This window comes from Hoplias malabaricus, chromosome 11, assembly GCF_029633855.1.
Source record: "Hoplias malabaricus isolate fHopMal1 chromosome 11, fHopMal1.hap1, whole genome shotgun sequence".
Lineage (NCBI taxonomy): Eukaryota > Metazoa > Chordata > Actinopteri > Characiformes > Erythrinidae > Hoplias > Hoplias malabaricus.
In genome coordinates, this window is record NC_089810.1 from 25,025,056 (window position 1) to 25,041,349 (window position 16,294).

Here is a 16,294-nt window from a genome sequence, read left to right on the forward strand (position 1 = left end):
CATGAGTTTGGACACTGAGCTGCTTGGATGTGTGGTTTTAATTCCGATTAGCTCTTACAGGTTACTTAAGCATGAGGGACTTCAAATTACTGAGAACTTTCCTTCTAACCACAGGGCTTTAATTATATTATAAATCATTAATTATTATTAAAAAGGCTAAGAAATAAAAAACACTACTATTGGAAATAAACACAAATATAGCATAATAATGAGCAGGCGGTGTGGTGGCGCAGCAAGTAGTGTCGCAGTCACACAGCTCCAGGGACCTGGGGATTGTGGGTTCAAGTCCTGCTCCGGGTGACTGTCTGTGAGTAGTGTGGTGTGTTCTCCCCATGTCTGCATGGGCTTCCTCCCATGGTCTGAAAAAACACATTGGTTGGTGGATTGGCTATTCAAAGTATCCATAAGTATGAGTGTGTGAGTGAATGTGTCACCCTGTGAAGGAGTGGCACCCCCTCCAGGGTGTGATCCCACCTTGCGCCCAGTGATTCTGGGAAGGCTTCGGACCCACCGCAACCCTAAACTGGATAAGCAGTTACAAACAATGAATGAATGAATAATAATGAGTGTATAAACGCGCCAAGCTATGTATTGGTGGGGGTGTGTTCTCTGGAGTGATGGGTTTCCTTCCAATATCTTTAGGATGAGTTGGAGTGGTGGATATTATCCAGAATTAATCACCTAACATCAGCACCTGACCTCCATGGTGTCCTTATTGGAGAAGATACAAATGGCTAGTTTGTGTTGAATGTCTGCATTTTGACAGGTCTCTCTAGCCAATCAGGACTCAACTAGTTTTACACATCATGGTTGGCTTGGAACCATGAAAATGACCAAATTTGCCTAATAAAAATGCAAAAAAGCCAAGTCGAGCAGAGTAGTGGAAGAGTGAAAAGCCTTCCCAGAAGAGAGGCTGAGAGGCTGCAGTAAAGCCTTCATTTCAGAAGAAATGTTGAGCAGTTGTCCAAATGGTGTCAGTCCAGGTCCTGGTTGGACTCTGTCCTGCATGTTATTTTCTCCTCACTCCATCACACCCACATTAATTTCTGAGGGATTTATTAATTAGTTCATAAGTTGTATTAGGTATGTTGGGAACAAAGGAATCTCTAAATTGTGCAGGGATGTGGCCCAACAGGACTAAGCACTGATACTATGTATGTGTAAATTGTTGTCATGATGTTTTATTGCAGTAGATGCTTGGCCCACCCTGGCTCTGGCACAAGCATAGAAATACTGCAAGGATGTAGAGGATCCCATTTCTCATTCTGACCAACACTGTGGAGAGATAGGTATTAAGTAGTGCCTGCAGCCTGCAGATCACACAGCTCTGTCCTAAATGCAAACATATAAACCAAGCATCCTTGAAGAATTTTGGCCTGTGGATCTTTAGGGTTTGGACATCAAAGCATGAAGTTTAAGGAGGACAGCATTTAATAGGGCACTATTTGGGACTAGGTTTAGGATGTGCTCCACTCTTAAAAATTAACATGTTGCAAACTATTCTTTGAGCGATGCCATAGGAGAACCACTTTTGGTTCCATAAAAAAGATTTTTGGTAATTTAATTACTGTTTTTCTCAGTCGCTTTGGAACATTTGTCAGATCAGCATTGAATTTCTCAAAATTACTTGTTCAAACTCCACATCATTTAGCTAACTGTACACCTCATAATAGTTGTTTGTCATTCATTTTTAACATCAGCACAATCATATGTCTGCTCTTTATTTCATTATCAACTGCTTTTATCAGGACGGCATGGTGGCGCAGCAGGTAGTCTCGCAGTCACACAGCTCCAGTGACCTGGAGGATGTGGGTTCAAGTCCTGCTCCGGGTGACTGTCTGTGAGGAGTTTGGTGTGTTCTCTCTGTGTCTGTGGGTTTCCTCTGAATGCACCAGCTACCTCCCATGGTCCAAAAAAAATAAAAAAAGTGTTGGTAGGTGGACTGGGACCTCAAAAGTGTCCATATGTGTGAGTGTGTGTGTTGCCCTGTGAATGACTGGCGCTCCCTCCAGGGTGTAACAGGCCTTGCGCCCAATTATTCTGGGTAGGCTCCAGACCCACTGCGACCCTGAATTGGAATTGGACTTGAAGCTGTACATCAACCATTGATCAACCAGTACTCTAAAATAGCCCAACAGTGCATCTCATGACCCTTCTTTTGCTAAGAAGAAACAGCACAACACAGTGTTACAATTTATGACAACAGAAGAAAGATACAACCAGCTTCAATAGCCAAAAATGTGCAAGAAGCCAGCCACATACTCAAATGACCCTGCTGGCTGCTAAGGATGTAGCATGTGAGAACATCACATCTGATGTCCGTATAGACTGGATAAGACATTCAAAAAGCTTTCTACATTGCACTGCAAGGGAATATATCACATGTGATGTCTATGAGAATTATAAGCCCTAGAAATTGTAATTCCCCATGTAGGCCTATATGAGCATGTCTGCCTAAAGGGTATTCCCCAGGTATATGTTTCTGATTTGTCTGACGAAATGTTTTGAAAAATGCACATAATGTTGTGCAAATATAAATGACGAATCGAAAAATGCTCCAAAGTGACTGAGAAAAACTGTAAATGGGTAAAGAGCCTTAAGATGGAGTGAAAGAATTTTCAACCTTTTAAAGGTTGTTCTGTGGCATTGCCCAAAAAAACCCTTTGTAGCCCCTTTATTTTTAAGAGGATATTATAACAATGTTATTAAAGTGCCCTCTACTGGTTGACAAGTGTGTACACCGACCAGCCGTAACATCAAGACCACCTCCTTATCTCTACACTCTCAGTGCCACTGACTACACTACCTTGTAGTCCACCTGTTGCTCTGCATACACACTGCTCTTTAACCCTGTTCTTCAATTGTCAGGACCCTCACAGAGGAATTATGATTTGGCTGGTGGATTATTCTCAGATGCTGATGTGGTGGTGGTGTGTTAATTCAACTGGACTACAACAGCACTACTACCGTGTCCGTGTCACTGCAGAGCTGAGAACGACCCACCACCTAAATCACACCTGCTTTGTGGTGGTCCTGATCCATTTGTTAATGTAAAACTATCAGTGTGGTCAGTGGAGCTGAGAGAATGGACAGTGAGTGTTAATAGGTCACAAGGAGGTGACCATAAAGTTATGGCTGAATGATGTATAAGCTTATTACATTGCACGTTCCTAAACCATACAGTAAAGTAAAATATACATAAAACCACACATATGAAAACACGTTTCCATTTCTTTTTATTTCTTCCCCAAAATATGTTGCCAATAACATGGCACATGTCTTGATTAAACCATTATGATTTATATTCCAGATTAAAGGCAAGTTTTTTCTTTAAAATTAATTAAGATCTTTTAAAAAATTGGTTAATTAAAGAGTGCCAAAAGAGTTTAATCCTCAAGATAAAGGGCAGATTATTCTGATATAGCTTCTAAATATTCACCATTAGCTCTAGAGTATAGACTTTTTAAACATATCTCCTCTAAACAGGATTCACTTCCCAGATTTAAAAAAAAATTGATCACTCATCAACAAGACAAATGAAGGCATTGTATTGAAACTTAACAGTCATATAAAAAGATACAAATAAATATATATATATATATATATATATATATATATGTGAGAAAGAGGAAAACGGTGTGAGAGGACAGACTTGAGGGAAAAGAGAGAAAAAAGAGAAATGTGCATTCGTTCAGCAATGTTTTCATGTAAACATTTAGCCACATTTGATAAAGAGGTGAAGCAGAAGATCCCTTAAAAAACAACTGAATGAATCACTGGAAAAGAGCAACACAGTTAAGACATGACATTTTTTTCCAAAAATGAAGAAAGAAAGATCCTTGGAAAACATAAAAGTACAAAATTTAAGAGAACATTTTTAGACTTCAGAGTTTTCTCAAGTTGGCGACCAGTAAACAAACAATGTAAACACACTTTTTTAACTTGAGTATAAAGAATAAATTACCAAGAACGAGAGAAAAATAAAACAAAAGGGCACATCAGTGTGTCTTAAGTAAATACTGCCACCAGAACCTGAGACTGAGGCTACAAAGTTGGACACTTCATACAAAATACGACCCAAAGAGGCTCTCAATATCAAGAGCAACAACAGAGAGACTTACAAACCACTTCTGTATCCACAAGTCCTGAATCCACACAATGATGGAAAATGATAAGAGCATGTTTTACAGGCTGTTAAAGTGTGTGATATTTTTTAAAAATAAAAATCACTGAAGTTCTTCAACAAAGCTCTGTAGACAGCACACCTTTCTTATATTGCAATAATTTGTTTATAGAATAGAGAACATACATCAAAAAAGCTTTATGAGCTTACAAATCATACAAATGTGCAAGATAGGTTTTTGTGCTGAAACATGACTGATAAAATCCGCAGATATTTAGTTATACATACATAGTTATTTAGACTTGAACAATAAAAAAAAACCTAATTTCACTGTAAACTTCATAGACAAGAAGCTCGTGATACAGAGCCTTAAGCAGTCAATATCAGGGTTTAGTTTTTCCTCAAATGGGAGAAAACTCTGGCTTCTTCACATGCTTTTTCTGGGTGAGTCTAAAGTTTAAACCCAAAGTTTAAAGTCGGATCGTCGTGTGTGATCTAATGAACCAGTACACACTTTTTCCTTCAAGTCACCCTAATGGCTGGGGTTCCGTCTCCATGGTAATGCCACTGCTAGTGGGACTTTCTCCCATCTAATCTACACCATCGAAGCCCTGAGCATTCTCAATCGCAATGTTTAACTTCTCACGCAGCTCCTCAAATGACTCATACGGAGGAAGGTCTAGACGATTAAAACTGAGAGAAAGGGAGAAGGAAAATGGAGAGGGGAGGAAGATATTGATTTTTATGCTCATAATCAAATTATATCTACAGTTGTAATAATTGATAACAAGCGGTTTTAATTCAAGAACTACACAGTAAAGGCTTTACTGCTATCATTATACAGAGTTAAAAACGAACATTCATTTATTCAGTCATTATCTGTAACCACTTATCCAGTTCAGGGTCACGGTGGGCAAAATACTTAAAAGTATAAACTAAATTATAATAATAAAATTAGATGCATTAAACCTGGGAAGTATTCCACAGAACTGGATTTCTCAGTTTAGCCAGATTAAGCTTACATTCTTATAAGACAATCCTCAATTTTGGGTGTATATTATCTTGCTGACTGAGAAATCCTTCTTTATGGAATACCTCTCCCTGTGTACTACATAAACAGACAGACAGATAGATCTGTATGTATTTGCACATGAATATACTTACCATGTGTGAGCTCTGGGCAGTTTGTCCCGTGTGCCCCACTGTTCTATAGTGAATAACTGTGGCCCATTTGACCCTAAATAACAAACAAACACTTATAAGCTTTCACAAATTAAACATTAACCCCTCACTGCAACACAGAGCTTCAATACACTGAGGGTCTTCAAACTGAGGAGCTATTTTCCTGAGCTTCCTCCATCAAACAACCATAAGAGTTTAAATTCCTGTCACTATCAATCTTCAAGTTGTTTTAAATCTTGTATTCTACAGTAAAAAAAAAAGAATACAAGATCTAAAGGGAGAACGATAATAGAAGATTTTTTACAAGAATTTTAATTTTGAGGAAAAATGGCAGACTTATTACATCTGACTGTTATAAAAGATGAAGGACAGAGCAAGAGAGAGAAGAACTGACCATAGAGCTCAGCAAAGCCATTCATTGGGACGCGGGAAGTGCCAGTCACAAACTGCAGCAAGCGGATTCGTTTCTCAGCATCCATCAGCAGAACCGTCTGTTTGTGTGTGTGTGTGTGTGTGTGTGTGTGTGTGTGTGTGTGAGTGAGTGAGTGAGTGAGTGAGTGGGTGAGTGGGTGAGTGAGAGAGAGAGAGAGTCCATTATTCAGCTGATTATAAATAACCATTCCAAGCGGAGCAGGCATATTTACCAAATCAAAAGTCGCAAGTTTGAATGAACCCTTTTAAAACGGCAGTCATGTTTTCAACAGGTTTAACAGACTGTCTGATACATCCAGGCCTCTAGGTGTAAATGACTTTTTTTCACTTAATTAATGACCTCAGATAAACAGATTTTGTCTGATCAACAAACTTTTGTCTGATTTGATATGATCAACACATTTAGATGCACTTAGGTAGGCAAATATTGGTGAAATCTCAAAGTTTACATGTGTCATGACTCATGAGACATTGATCGCATTTCTACTTTGCAACCTGCCAATATTCTCAGAGAGCAATGTGAGTTAAACTTCAAACTTCCTGCAATGACTTTTTATAAACATTAACCCACTTTATAATTATCAGATATGCATTAAGTGTATGCAAACACACTCAGGGGTACATTTCATAACATGAAGAATAGTAATGGGAGATAACTTTTTGTTCTTTTAATGCAATGGTTCTGCCAAAAGTTACAGAGACTGTATACGTAATATATTTCATTACTGGCCCAAATAAATTAAGCTCTCTAAAATATTTAAAGCACCTGTACAGGAGGAGTCAACCCCGCAGAAACTGATTTTAGGGATTCTGGTAGCAGAAAAACGCTCAGTGTATCTAGAGTGCTGATTGCTTAAGTATTATTTTAAATACATTTTTACTTTGGAAATAAGCAATGCTTACCTTCCAGAACCACTGGATCACAGGCTGATTGGGTCCATAGCCGTTCTTATACTTTGTGTTTTCCCTCCAATCATTTACATCCACATCTCCCAATCCACACATGAGCAGCTAAGAAAGAGAGAGAGATAGAGACTTATTCAACTTTGAAAGCAAATAACTAACATCATTCTACCAAAGTAGCAGGACTCACCTCCAGCTCGTTTTCATCAAAGATCTTGATCAGATCCTGAGGGATAAGCTCATAAAATCCCTGAGACAGAGAGAAAGACAGATAGAGAAGTAGGTCAGGTACAGCCTTTCACCACAATTGAACTGTTTTCATTAAAACTGTCTGAAACAAATTGAAGATAAATACTAATGTAGACCCTTCTTGGATCAACACTTTAACTCAGTGGAGGGGTTTGCGTGCCTGTGTGAGTCTAAGAGCTATGTTGTCCAGCTCCTTGTAGGGTCTTCTAAGGCAAATATGTGATGGGCCAGTGATTTACAGTGATTTACAAGACCCCCATTGAAAAGGTAACAGCAAGGACGGAGTCTCCCTTGCCTGGAGTAGTCCACTCTCCCATGGGCCAACCACCTTTGATAGAGGTAGTAATCGGGGTCCGGTGCTGTGTGGATTGGGTGGTGGGGAAGGGTATAGATATAGCTAGGCTCACTTTGACACACAACATGGACTCTGGAACCAATTTCTTTGAAAGGGGCTGGATGCTCTTTCTCTCTGAAGTTGCCCAGGGTGAGAGGCGAAGGGCAGGAGTGGGTTTGCTCATAGTACCCCGGCTAAATGCTTGTATGTTTGGGTTTACCCCAGTGGATGAGCGGCCAGTTTCCCTATGCCTTAAGGGTGGGAAATGGGCTCTGACTGTTGTTTGTACTTATGCACCAAATAATAGTTCTGAGTACCCAGCCTTCTTGAGAATCGTAGAGGGGATGCTGGATAGCACACACTCTGGGGACTCCATTGTTGTACTGGGACACGTCAACGTCACATGGGCAATGAGAGTTTGACCTGGAGGGGTGTGATTGGAAGGAGTGACCCCCCCAATCCGAACCTGAGTGGGGTTCAGTTAATGGACTTCTGTGCTCATCACAGTCTTTCCATAACACCATTTTTGGGCACATGGCATCAGGATACCCTAGGACGCTTTTCAATGATTGACAACATAGTCGTATCGTTGGATCTACGGCCATATGTTCTGGAAACTCAGGAAAAGTGGGCAGAGCTATCAACTTATTACCACCTAGTGGTGAATAGGATCAGATGGCGTGGAGGATGCCGGTCAGGCCTGGCAGGCCCGAACATGTGGGGAGGATTTGCTGGGAAAGTTTGGCAAAGGAACCTGTGAAAAAGATCTTTACACATCCGGTAGAACTTGACTGCATTCCAGGGAAGGCTGGTGAGTCCAAATGGGCCACGTTCCATACATCCATTGCTGAGGTGGCTGACTGGAGTTGTGACCACAAGGATTTTGGTGCTTGGTGGCAATCCTCACACCCGGGGGTGGACTCCTCAGATGAGGGAGGCTGTCAAGCTGAAGAAATAGTCCTATAGAGCTTGGGCTCTAAGCTGATGGGTACTAAAGGTCCAAGCGAATGGCAGCTTTGGCTGTTGCAGAGGCAAAAACACAGGTCTAGGAGGAGTTTGGTGAGGACATGGAGAATGACTTTTGGTCGGCTCTAAGAAGATTCTGGCAAACTGTCACATGGCTCAGGAGAGGAAGTAGTTTTCTACAAATACTGTATATAGTGAGGTGAGATGGATCAGGCATCTGGTCCAGATGCCTCCTGGAAGCCTCCCTGGTGAGGTGTTTTGGGCATGTCCCACAGGAATATGCCCCAGGGAAGGCCCAGAGCATACTGGAGAGATTATATGTCTCAACTGGCCTGGGAATGTCTCTTTACTCCCCAGGAAAAGCTGGACGTGGTGGCTACAGGGTGAGAGCTCTGGGTTTCTTTACTTGGACTGCAACTCTCACGAGATGCTACAGATTGACCTCAGTGTGTGACTAGTTTCATTCCACCCAACAGGAAAAGACCTAAGCCCACATATATATTGTTATGTCTCTGTCCAGTAACGTATATGAAACTAGATTTAGATAACACATGAGTTAAACTGCATTCAGAAGAGTGCTGCATCAAAATCAACTGATCTAAAATGTACCTCTTTGAAGGCAGTCATTTGCTTCTGAATCCGGTTAACGAATCTCCACTGCATCACCAGGCTGGACAACAAGAACACGGTTTATTACCTTCTCTAAGATCTAGCAATCTTTATTGCTTTCAGCTATTACTTGTGTATTAAACAACATTAATCTGTCCATGAATGCTGAGTGATAGTATCTATTACATAATAAAGTTCCTTTGCCCCGTTCATCACATTTATTTGGTGTTGAGCTTACTGAATATATTCCTTCTTGTTGCTGTCGTTGACGATGATATCAGCACCCCCTGGCTTTAGCTCATGCTGGTGTGTCTGTAGAAGAAAAAAAAAAACTAACTAGCAAGAACATTATAATTGTATCACCTGACACAGACCTATCAATAAATAATCTATAAGAAGGTCACATTTCTTTTTTGGGATAGCATCTCTGCTCTGATCACACATTTGCCTGTGGAGTTTATTGCCCTAGGAATGACATCTTAACCCATAGCACCTATTTGGCCAGTTTCAGATCTGTTGTTATGATTTAGTCATTTGTTAGAAAGGTTTTTTCATTATACATATACTGAAATTCCATAGATTACTCTGAATGTCTGCATAATTCAATTAATAAGTTGAGAGTGTTTTGATGTTATAAGAAACTAATCAGAAATCTAGGCTCAGATCAGACTTCAGTACCTGCCCAAAGAGTTCTTCATCGATAGTGAACCGGAGGTCCAAGTCAGCAGGGTCATTTTCTAGGATCCATTTCAGAGAGTTAAAGTACTCACTGTCCTGCATTGAATCAAAAAAACATTAAATTAGCCCAGAAAGCTACTTTGTTCACTGATACAACATATTTCGTACTGTGTGAAAGGAATACAACAATAATGCAAATTCAAGTTGAGGCTGACTGGTTATGGACACCTGTCACTTACCACAGACTCCATGTCCTGTAATGTGATTGGTTTCTGCAGCATCATCTTGTAGAATGGACGAATGAAGAAGGCTGTGGATGATAAATGATAAATGATGAGATGAATAATGAAAGAAATAGCTGTTGCTGAAACACACACTATCATCAACTAAGGGCTTTAAGGCTTTTTTCACCACAGAAAGTTACTGCAAACAATAAGACATTTTGGAAAGAAATCCTTAATTGGGAATGTGTCAACAAATACAAAAAGACTGCAAGACTCTACCTACCATCCAACAATTTCCCATGAGAGACAGCCATCCCAGCCACACGGCCGATGAATTTGAAGTAGGAAAGGTGATCCTCATTGCAGAGTCCTGAGTTCGGGTTGATCTGTAGTGTGTAGTTATCCCTGAAAAACAACACGATACAATTTAAAAATCTGTTTCTTCAGACCCTTCAGACAACAATCAAATCAAACAACCAATCAAAATCCATTAGATGTTTCTTTTAAGGGGAATTTTGGTTTATTGGCTAAAATTTAAAAACGGTTCTGTCCCAGCCCATAGTTTGTATGTTTTATATTCTATGTGATGTTTCTTTGCAAAATATTAGTAGTGCTTGATGAACCTAATTTAATCTATATTCAGAAACTAATGATATAGAAAATGAAATCAAATTCCTTATAGACAAGTCTGTCCACATAACAGCCATGTTGGCAATGCCCAGGGAGCTATTTCAAGTCATACAAGATCAGACACCTGTATCTTTAAATGGAGAGAGACCAAAATACTCAGACTTTAAAATTAAATTGCAAAAACAAATTTTAATCACTGATATAATCTGACAAAAACTTTCCATGTGTGTAATGCCTCTGATGAAACTCCTCACTTACGTGGCTGAATACTCAAACAGCCCATAATAAGGGTTGAACATCTCTTTGGAGATGAGGAAGAACCACTCTCTGGCCACACCTCCGTAGTCCAGCCCCTTTTCTCCTGCAAACTCAATCCAGAGTCGAGCCTTTAGCAGATCAGGGCGCTTCACGGACAGGATACGGCGATACGAATCCTCCAAAACTGCGTTCCGCCTTACTGACATCTCAAAACGATTTGGGATGTCTGCCTAGAGTGGGCAAGAGGGAGATAGAGAGGTAAGAAAGAAATGTGAGGATGTGAGGTTAAGAGGTGTTAAAGTTTAAGTGCCTTAAGGTTTTTTCTGTGATTTATATTGTCACTATCTGTGTATAACTTCAATATTATAATTATTAATATTATAAAGGAAAGAGCAGTAATAATAATGACACAAATTAAAGAAAGGAAACTTACTGGTTTCTTGAGCTTCTTGCGGAAATACTCATACTTCTGCTTGTAATCTCTGGAGTAAGGCACAGCCTGAAAGTATAATAACTGCTTATATGGTATTCAGCAATAGGAGTACTTTTTGAATGAGTCAGTAGAGGACTGTCAATAAGAACAGAGCTTTTTTGTCTTTATCAGTAACAAAGATCACTAGAAATCTTTTATCTTTAAGAGATAAAAAAGTTAATAAACCTGTAATTAAAATAAATTCATGTTACAGTCATTTTTAGTTCACAAAACCAACCACATAAATTATATTAAAAGGACATTATTAGAAAAATATTAAACACAAAAATGCAGGACAGGAATATTTCACTCACTGGTCCAGTAATGGCAGAGTTCTGAAGTCTGGGGTCCTCCCATTGTGTGGTCTTTGTGTCTACAGAAGAATTAAAGAATTTAACTGCATTGTAATGTACTGTGTGTATTATAATTTATTGCATTTTATGGTGTTGTATTATATTGTACTGTTTTGTATATGTAATTTAATTGTACTCCATTTTGTCATTTTGTATTGGGGGGGGGGCAAATTTCTCTCTATCTACTTACTGTGATCAATGTAAAAGATTCTTCCATCAGTGTGAATTCTCTCCTCCCAGCCAGGCTGCAGGAGGTTAAAACACACACACACACACCAATAATGATCTCAATTTTCTTTTTAGCTCATCAATCATCAATCCTCTTAAGAGATATGAGCTCTGTGTCCTTACTGGAAGTGGGCCAAGGTCATTTGGGTCGAGTGAGGGTCGCCTCCTCATGTGAGCAGGAATCTTCAGCCGGGGGTCCTCCTACACACAGAAAGAGGGGCATAAATTTATTTATTTATATATATTTTATTACATTTTTCTGTAGAGGCAAATATCTACAGGAAACACATACGATGGCCAATACTGTAAGTCAAAACATTCTGCCCATATATTTCACACTGCAACTCTGTTTACCTCTGTTAATCCCCAGGAGCAGATTGATGTGAGAGACATGGTGAAGGATACGCCTTTCCCACTTATAGGTCATGTTTAATTAGGCTCAAAAATCAAAGGCATAAATATATTTCACTATATGTAGATGTGTATGTCGTAACTGAGGCTCTTTGGAAATTATGCTAATTGTTACTCACTACTGACAAAAAAAACTGTGTCAAATTTCTCACCCATGTGGTGGTCTTGGTGTTGTGGTCTATGAAGAAGGGCCGTCCATTAGGCGCACTCCTCACCTCCCAGCCAGTGGGCATGCAGCCTGCGTACTCAAAGGTGTGAGTGTGTGAATGAGCATGAGGGCTACTCGGGTGCTGGGGGCCAGGGGAGTGATGTGCTCCAGGTGAGTGTATAGGTGCTGGGGAGTGCAGGGGTGAGGCATCAGGGGACAGCAGTGGAGGGGCATATATTGTGGGGCTTTGACAACGAAACCCTGCTGCTCCTCCTGCTCCAGCAGTGGACATAGCTCCATCAGACGACTGGATCAACTGCAGAGAGAGGAAGAAAGAGATGCAGGTACATTTTTGTTCACTTTGTTTACTTTCTCAGGAGAACACCTATACTGCATATCTGGATGTTTTACTAAACTCCATAAACATAAGGGAGGTCAGGAAATGGTTGTTGGATGCTTAGTTCTGGATTACAAATAGCACTCCCACTCAGCCCAAAGGGTCAATCATTGCAGAGAATCTATTTTCACAGTCCCACAACCCCTCTGGGATTAGGCATGGTGTATCACATTTTATATAGCTATAGTTTTCTTGAACACCACATACCTGGACGAGTGGCCGGGTCCAAGTGGTGGTTCTGCTGTTGTGGTTGATGTAATAAATTCGGCCTTTGCTGTCCTGCTTCTCCTCCCATCCAGGGGGCAGACCTGGTGTAGTGGGCAACATCTACAGAAAGGGAGGGAGGGTGAAACTACTATTAGTTTAGCAATTACTATTAGTTTAGTAGTATTAGTAACTATTAGTAGTAATACATCAATACAAGAAACTTGAAAGTTTGGGAAAAAGGATAAATCATGTTTGGTATAAAAAATAAGACTTTGGCTTCAGAGACGGAAATAACACATAAACAACATACCTGCATCCTTCAACTCTTGTAAATACACTCAGATATATCAAGGGGAACATTTATATACATTTCTTTACAACTAAATTGTGAACCCCTATGTTCTATAGACAACTTAAGAGTCTGAATTGATGATAGTGGTGGTGGAAAGAACCAGATATTCTCTCATTTAGTTGTAAACAATATTTCCCATTATTTTAAAATGCTGTGTTTCTGACATGACATCCCTAGTTTTATTTACCACCACTGTACTTGAATCTGAGTTCAGAAGCTTCTCTACAATAAAACACTTCACATCAGATAACACTCCAACACTTTCTTTACTTATTGACCTCTGAACACTAGAGGAATTACTGATGACATCATAAACGTGACTCACCACAGGATGGACAGGGTGCTCCTCTACAGTAAGCATCTGGGTACTCCCTCTCCGACTGCCATGACCCTGGGGCTAAAATACGCACGCACGCACGCACACACACACGCACACACGCACACAATCTACTTCAGCCACCCTGAAATTTGCATGTTCGTGTTTTTAAAATCTGAATAAAAAGAAGATTTATTAAGTAAAAAAAATAAAGGATATAACAAGCTATAAGGACATACAGAAATAAAATAAAAATATATTGTGGAGACTACAGATGCAAGGGCAAAGAACAGTGCAATATTAAACTGTGAAAGGGGTTTTCACAGTTTATATATTAAAATACATAAAAGATAGCAAAATAAACTGTCAGCATGTGCAAATGTTAACAATGTGAAATGTATAAAGGCTAATATTGCCATTGTGTGTGTGGGTGTGTTAAAAAAAAATATATATATATATTTATGCCCAAATGGGTGTTATTTGTGGACAGGATGCACTCTCCATAAAGTTCATAAACTTTATAAAGCCATGAACTAAATCTAGATCTTTTTTTGTTTTCACCCAAACTTTGTTCGATGTTACTATGGTTACCCTTTGTGATTTTTGTCTGGGAGACGATCAAGAAAAGCGCCTGCTGTGTAAACAAATAAACACAGTGTTATAACCATTAAATACAAATATATAGTCGCAGAATCATAATCCTTTTGAGGATATAATAGTAAGTCAGTGTTTACAGATTTTCTCAGATCTGTTTTCTTTATACAATGTGTATTACAATTTTGTCACATGTTATTTCTCTCTTTACATTCTTTACACATATAAACAGACAGCTTAATTTTCAATTTGATCACACAAACAGATGTTTACCAATTAATTGTACTGTTTTTTGTAAAATCATGACCATCTGGTATAAAGGTTGCCTGTGTGCGTGTGTGTTTGTGCGAGCGCTCACTGTGAGTGAAGTGCGTCTTTCATTGCCGGTCTGTAGTCTGCCGAACTCCTCACAGAATGACGTGTATTCCAGTGGAGAATGAGGAGGAGGAGGAGAGACCTGGCTCTGACTACTGTACAGAGTACCATCATCCTCAGTGATAATCTCCCAGCTCTAAACACAGACAAATATATATATGGTAAACATTGAGCCAAGCCCAACAGCTGAGCCAATTGTGCAGATTATAAAAACCCCAAGTGTGTTTGTCTGTGCACATCTGCTTTTTTCTCTAAGGGATTTCATGTGCATATATAAAAAGTAATGTGTTTGTATGTGTACACACCTCGGGTGACTCTCTGCAGTCATTACTCTCTTCATGTTCCGAGATTTGTCTTCGTGTGATGAACGGGTGCTGATTGTGTGTGCTCTGTCTTTGATCCGCCTCCCTTTGAACGTCCCTACACCACACAGTTACAATAAGAAACATTTTTATTAGATAACTGAAAATTATAAGGCATTATATGTTTATTAGTAAGTTGTTCCACTTAAAAAAACAACAACAACAAAACAATCTAAATATTTACATTAAGAGTTCTAAATATGTAGTGCACCAGCAGGGGGCAGCCTTATACAATATATATTAGACTAGCATACACTTATTCAGAAATGAGCTTAAACACATCTTATAATATAGTTGTGTTTATTTATAAGTACAATGCACACTAATAAGCCCATTGCAAATGTGCTTGTTTTTGCCAACAGGATTATCTCATGTATAGGCCAGAAACACAAATCAAACACAAAAAAATAAAAATTTTCAAAAGAAACAAACAGAAAATGTGGTAAAATAAATGAGCTTGTGCTAAAACACATCTATCCTTAAATATTGCTCCCTTGAACAGTGTGGTGAAATATGGTAACTATGCATTTCTTTTTATGAGGCTTTAGAGAATTTGAGTAGCTGCTCATATTATAATCAAAACAATCAACATCAACGAGTTAAATAATAGCTCATTCTAAAGATGGTGTTTTCAAAAAAGAAGAGTTGTTTCAGTTTCAGTGGATACTCAAGCTTGGTCTTACTGTATGGTGGGTCTGTGCCACTGTGTTGTCCGGTTTTCATGGTTGACATAGTAAGTGCGTCCAAGGTTGTCCTGCCTCTCCTCCCAGCCAGGGGGCAGTGCAGGCAGCTGGAGTGAAAGTCGAGGTCCACACATCTCCTGACTCTCCAGGAATTCCCAACCAGGCTGAAACACAAGTGCAAACCATCAAAGAAATACCGTGAAGAAAGTGTGCGCAAGTCTGGTTAAGTCTTGTGGCCTTACGGTTAGAACAAGGATTGGAAGGTGTTTGGTCACAATCAAGGATTGGTTAAATGCATTAGACATAGTTTGTTGTACAGTGACAACAATACATGTTTTAATGTGTTTAAAAATCTAACTTACAAAGCATTTCTTTTTACTGCATACATAGTCAAATCAATTTTTGGTGCCTGAGGATTGCTTGTTCACCTTTGCACTGAAGCCAATACTAAGTGAAGGATAACAAGATCATAACAAACTCGAAAGAGACTGTATTTGTCTACTAAAAGGCACAAAAGCACAAACTATTTAATATTGGTGCTCATTCATTTTTATGACAGATTTTTTTTCTTATTTGCATGATATCTATGGACTAAAATATATGCATGAAACACACCAATAACATTTATTAGCCACATGTTGCAACATAAATAACATTTCGCTCTTTAACAAAAATTTTAAATTCTTGTTACTTCCGTTCCTCATGACCTGAAGCTGTTGACAATGTCAATGTTGAAACAGGCTGGAAATATGGGTGAGTTCCCTGCATTGTTCTCAACCAATGAATAAGGGGACAGAAGCATCCTTTA

At 39.3% G+C, this 16,294-nt stretch overlaps 1 protein-coding gene across 4 annotated transcripts in view; it reads right to left on the reverse strand.

The window, feature by feature from the left end:
* Window positions 1-3,225: 3,225 nt before the first annotated feature.
* Window positions 3,226-16,294, reverse strand: part of nedd4a (NEDD4 E3 ubiquitin protein ligase a) — a 38,491-nt gene continuing 25,422 nt past the window's right edge. For all 4 annotated transcript variants that reach the window (XM_066684683.1, XM_066684682.1, XM_066684685.1 and 1 more), the window contains 21 exons: window positions 15,487-15,650; window positions 14,747-14,861; window positions 14,425-14,577; window positions 13,482-13,553; window positions 12,805-12,924; window positions 12,205-12,516; window positions 11,765-11,842; window positions 11,604-11,658; window positions 11,375-11,433; window positions 11,022-11,087; window positions 10,589-10,818; window positions 9,984-10,105; window positions 9,716-9,786; window positions 9,477-9,572; window positions 9,037-9,110; window positions 8,799-8,859; window positions 6,831-6,890; window positions 6,641-6,748; window positions 5,700-5,796; window positions 5,288-5,360; window positions 3,226-4,816 (listed from right to left, as the gene is read on the reverse strand). In XM_066684683.1, the coding sequence (XP_066540780.1) occupies window positions 4,714-4,816; window positions 5,288-5,360; window positions 5,700-5,796; window positions 6,641-6,748; window positions 6,831-6,890; window positions 8,799-8,859; window positions 9,037-9,110; window positions 9,477-9,572; window positions 9,716-9,786; window positions 9,984-10,105; window positions 10,589-10,818; window positions 11,022-11,087; window positions 11,375-11,433; window positions 11,604-11,658; window positions 11,765-11,842; window positions 12,205-12,516; window positions 12,805-12,924; window positions 13,482-13,553; window positions 14,425-14,577; window positions 14,747-14,861; window positions 15,487-15,650 (2,289 nt within the window). In that variant the 3' untranslated portion in view covers window positions 3,226-4,713. The remainder of the gene's footprint in view (window positions 4,817-5,287; window positions 5,361-5,699; window positions 5,797-6,640; window positions 6,749-6,830; window positions 6,891-8,798; window positions 8,860-9,036; window positions 9,111-9,476; window positions 9,573-9,715; window positions 9,787-9,983; window positions 10,106-10,588; window positions 10,819-11,021; window positions 11,088-11,374; window positions 11,434-11,603; window positions 11,659-11,764; window positions 11,843-12,204; window positions 12,517-12,804; window positions 12,925-13,481; window positions 13,554-14,424; window positions 14,578-14,746; window positions 14,862-15,486; window positions 15,651-16,294) is intronic.